Below are 3,866 nucleotides of genomic sequence, written 5' to 3' on the forward strand. Positions count from 1 at the left end.
ACTGAAGCCTGAGGGGGTCAACAGTCTGACAGGCCTGAACAGGACTGTATTGCAGGTCATATGGCCCAAACTCAACTGTAGCTATACTTTACAGTAGGAAAACGTATGTTTTACAGATACAGCCTATCTATTGTTTTATACCACTATCACCAAGAATAAATGCTATTTTTACGATAAAGGTGTTTATAGGTTTTAGTTATTACTTTATTATGATTTTACCATGCACTTTCTGGGTAAATAACAATTTCTGTACCGTAAAATAAAGTATTGTCAAATTCTTAGGGTTTTAAACCTAGCCTCTCGTTGTTACAGGGGTCACCAAGGCTCTTCTTGCTGACCAAAAACAACTTTGTCTTAGCTGACCAGAAGACAGGCCAGGTGAAGGCCAGCGTGCCGCTGCCAGACCTCACCAGCGTGTCGGTCAGCACTCAGAGTGACGGCTTCTTCGCCCTCAAGCTCAAAGAGGTGATGGAGGCAGGGAGCATTACTCCATCTGCACTGTGATGCACTTACACATGGACATCCACCTAGCTAACTAACCAGCTGGCAAAGCTGGTTGAAATGAACCTGCTTTGCTTGCTGCATATCAACTGGTTGCAAACTGATTCTAATGATGGCATTTCAACCAGTTTTACCTGCTGTGTATCTAGTTGTAATACTAAAGTTCTGTTTTTTAACTTTTAATGTAACAGTAAGGTGCTAATCATGGAAAGATTGGGTAGGCATATTGACTTTGAAATTACTAACACTCTTCTCTGTGTGTTTAACCCATAGGGCTCTGCTTCAGCTGCCAAAGGTGACTTCCTGCTAAACAGTGAGCATCTTATTGAGATCATCACCAAACTCCACCGCACATGGACCACCGCTGCAGACAAGGACCAAATCAACATTGATATCTCAGACGAGTAAGAGAGACTTACATTGCAGTGCTGTTGTTGTTTCTCTTCGTCAAGTGTTTGTGATGTCTTGGCAACTGCTACAGTTATTATCATGTTTTCACAAACAGATCTAGGATCAGGCTAGTTAAATCCTAGGAAGTGATGTCAGAGGACGTTTCTAATCCTCCTTCCTCTTTGTCTCCCTGGCAGGTTCCTCGTTCAGTTCAAGCAGGACAAGGTGTGTGTCAAGTTCATCCAGGGGGGGCCTAAGAACGGCACCAGTGCTGCCTGCAAGCGCAAGAACAACCGCCTACTGGAGGTGTCTGTGCCATCATCGCCATAGAGACGACACAACGTCACTGATAGGGTTTTCATGACAGTTCACCATCAGACCTAAATCCAGCCCCACCCCCAATGACTGTGCAATTTACACTACTTTTTGTTGTTATTTGTTCTCTCTTATTTCCTCTTCAGTCTCATTACATCACTGTAAAATGTAATAGTGCTGCCACTTTTGGTAGAGAGTGAAAGACTCATGATCACATGACGATAAGGTTATAAGAGAAAGAGAAAGATGATACTGTGTTTTACTTGTATTGTTTTTAAAGTTGGTGGTGGGTGAAGGAAGGAAAGAAGTGCACTCCTCTTGTCAATGGAGCATAAGGTATCTCCAGTCAGATAATGATGATGATAAAGATTGTTGAGCTTGGTGAAGCTAATCTGCAGTCTTTGTGGTTTGGTATCAAAAGCCATCCATGCCAAGCCGTACCCATATTCAGTGATCGCTAAAAAGGAGCAAAGAAAGAAAGTATTGACAAGTCACACCCCTGAACTAGCTTCCAGGCCATCGGATAATTTTTTCTGTTGATCTCTGAAATGGCAACTCTATAGACCAACGATGACCAGAGAGCTTTCAGGGTTGCTCTAAAATGTTCTCTGAAAGTAAAAAAAAAAAAAAAAAAAAAAAACAATATGATGGCACTTGTTATGTTCACTCGGGTGAGTTAAAATGAGAAAAATATCATGATGAATAGGCTTGAATATTGGCTGGGTTGTTTCTGTTTATGCTGTGCTTTGCTGACACCTACACAGCTGACTGTACAGTGGGTGGTCAAGTAGAAGAATCAACAGTTGTCAAATGATATATCGTTAACCACTTAGTATCCATAGCAACTCCCTTCTCTGTGTGGTGCCACGACGTGTTACATGTATCAGTGTTGTCATCTAATCAGGTCTTGGACAAAGTGAAAACCAAAAAGGTGAATGGTCCCTACACTCAGTTTATCATGAAGTAAATGCCACAAAACCTTTTTAAGGGGGACTTAATCAAGCAGGAACAAGACTTTATTTGATAACACACTACACGTGATCAATATTCATTTCCTCACTTTTCAGTTGTCCTCAAAGTACATGTCTTCTCTAAGCTTTACTCAATATACATGTATGTTCAAATAATTATTCTAAACCGTTACCTTTTTCAATGTGTAATTGAACAGTGTAGATCCATATCCTTATGTCATTACTCAGACAATAATTCAGTGGTTTGGTGCACAAGGACCTCCCCTATGCCCCTTATGAAGGCTTGTGATCGGTCGGATGGACAGGAAGTTGTTAGAATTGTCAGGAAGTTTCCAACCACCACAGGAAGTGAGATGGACCCCAGGGTTCCCAAGCCTACCCTATGCCCAGTTTTTTAAAAGTTATTTATCTGGATTTTGCCTATGGAAAGGATGAAATGCATTGAAATTGAATGGAAGTCCCAATTCAATAATTTGTCCGTTCTATTCATTCTATTTCTATGTGTTTCTACTTAGCCGATAGGTGAAATCCAAATAGATAACTTGTGAAAAACTGGGCCCAGATGACTATCCTCGATTCCCAGATTTAAGGCTGGTCAGTCTTTTTAGAGCCACACGGCTGCTAGTTTTCATTGGCCCTCTTGTGTGAAATGTAAGGGAAATTAGCTATTTGCCTGGAAGGCTGCCCTAGGCTAGGCTACATCATCTCAAGCATTCCTCCTCCCTTTGGCCTGAGTAAATTAGTAAAAGGACGCAACATGTCGACAGACGGAACACAAGATTAAGTCCTACACTCTGACAGACGTTTCTCAAGCACATGCTGTTGAGAGAAACACTCACTCACTGACTATCATACACATCAGCTATACATAAGCTAAGATGTAGACCCAGCATGTAGGGGTAAATTATAGTGTCCTTATGCTAGTTTTCTTATTGCTGTGATGCAGAAATATCTATGCTGTTTTTGCCATCACAATGTAGGCAGTTAATTTTTTTGTAGACCGATTCTGGCTAATAATAAACGCAGTGTTTTTCTTGGGACTCCCCCAGCTGTTTTTTGAGTGCATATGACCATATAGTACATTCTTGGGAAGTTTTTTCAGAAATCTAGCAATCTCCGCTTTACTGTCTACTCTACCTGTGCACAGACTATACTTTATACACACACAAGCCAATGTCCCTGATCTTTGAAATTTGGACATCTATTATAATATGATATTCTTTATCAGGAGGTTTCGTGGGAGTTTGGACTGTTGACTTCAATGTTAAACAATTGGGTTCTCTGGTGGTGGAGGTTGTAGCTCAGCCGAACTGCACTAGATCACATTCCTATAGATCGTGCTGGGGTATTTTCATTTTAAGTTTTTGTAATATCACAGAAAAACCATAGGTGGACTTTGAGGAATGTTTTTTCCTTGCATGGGGAGAATGTTGTGCAAAATCGAATGATGTTTGTTGCTGTTCAGTTCTGTACAGTTTGAGATTTCAATGCAGTTTGCTACAAGGTTAATAACTCTCTCGCACTTCTGTTTATATTTGAAGTTAAATATGAAAATAGAAACTCAAAATGATGTATGCATTCTTGTCGTGTGCCTAATGTAAGACAGAAAGAACATGGAATTGTTTCAACACTATTCAATGTAACACATTTACAAGTCATTTTTTTTAAATAAAAAAAAAGCAATAAATA

General features: G+C 40.2%; 1 protein-coding gene across 5 annotated transcripts in view; it reads left to right on the plus strand.

The window, feature by feature from the left end:
- The window catches only part of LOC112225574 (unconventional myosin-Ib), a 177,317-nt gene extending 173,451 nt beyond the window's left edge, over positions 1-3,866 (plus strand). For all 5 annotated transcript variants that reach the window (XM_042306525.1, XM_042306527.1, XM_042306526.1 and 2 more), the window contains 3 exons: positions 313-465; positions 775-905; positions 1,089-3,866. In XM_042306525.1, the coding sequence (XP_042162459.1) occupies positions 313-465; positions 775-905; positions 1,089-1,221 (417 nt within the window). In that variant the 3' untranslated portion in view covers positions 1,222-3,866. The remainder of the gene's footprint in view (positions 1-312; positions 466-774; positions 906-1,088) is intronic.

This window comes from Oncorhynchus tshawytscha, linkage group LG26 (assembly GCF_018296145.1).
Source record: "Oncorhynchus tshawytscha isolate Ot180627B linkage group LG26, Otsh_v2.0, whole genome shotgun sequence".
NCBI lineage: Eukaryota > Metazoa > Chordata > Actinopteri > Salmoniformes > Salmonidae > Oncorhynchus > Oncorhynchus tshawytscha.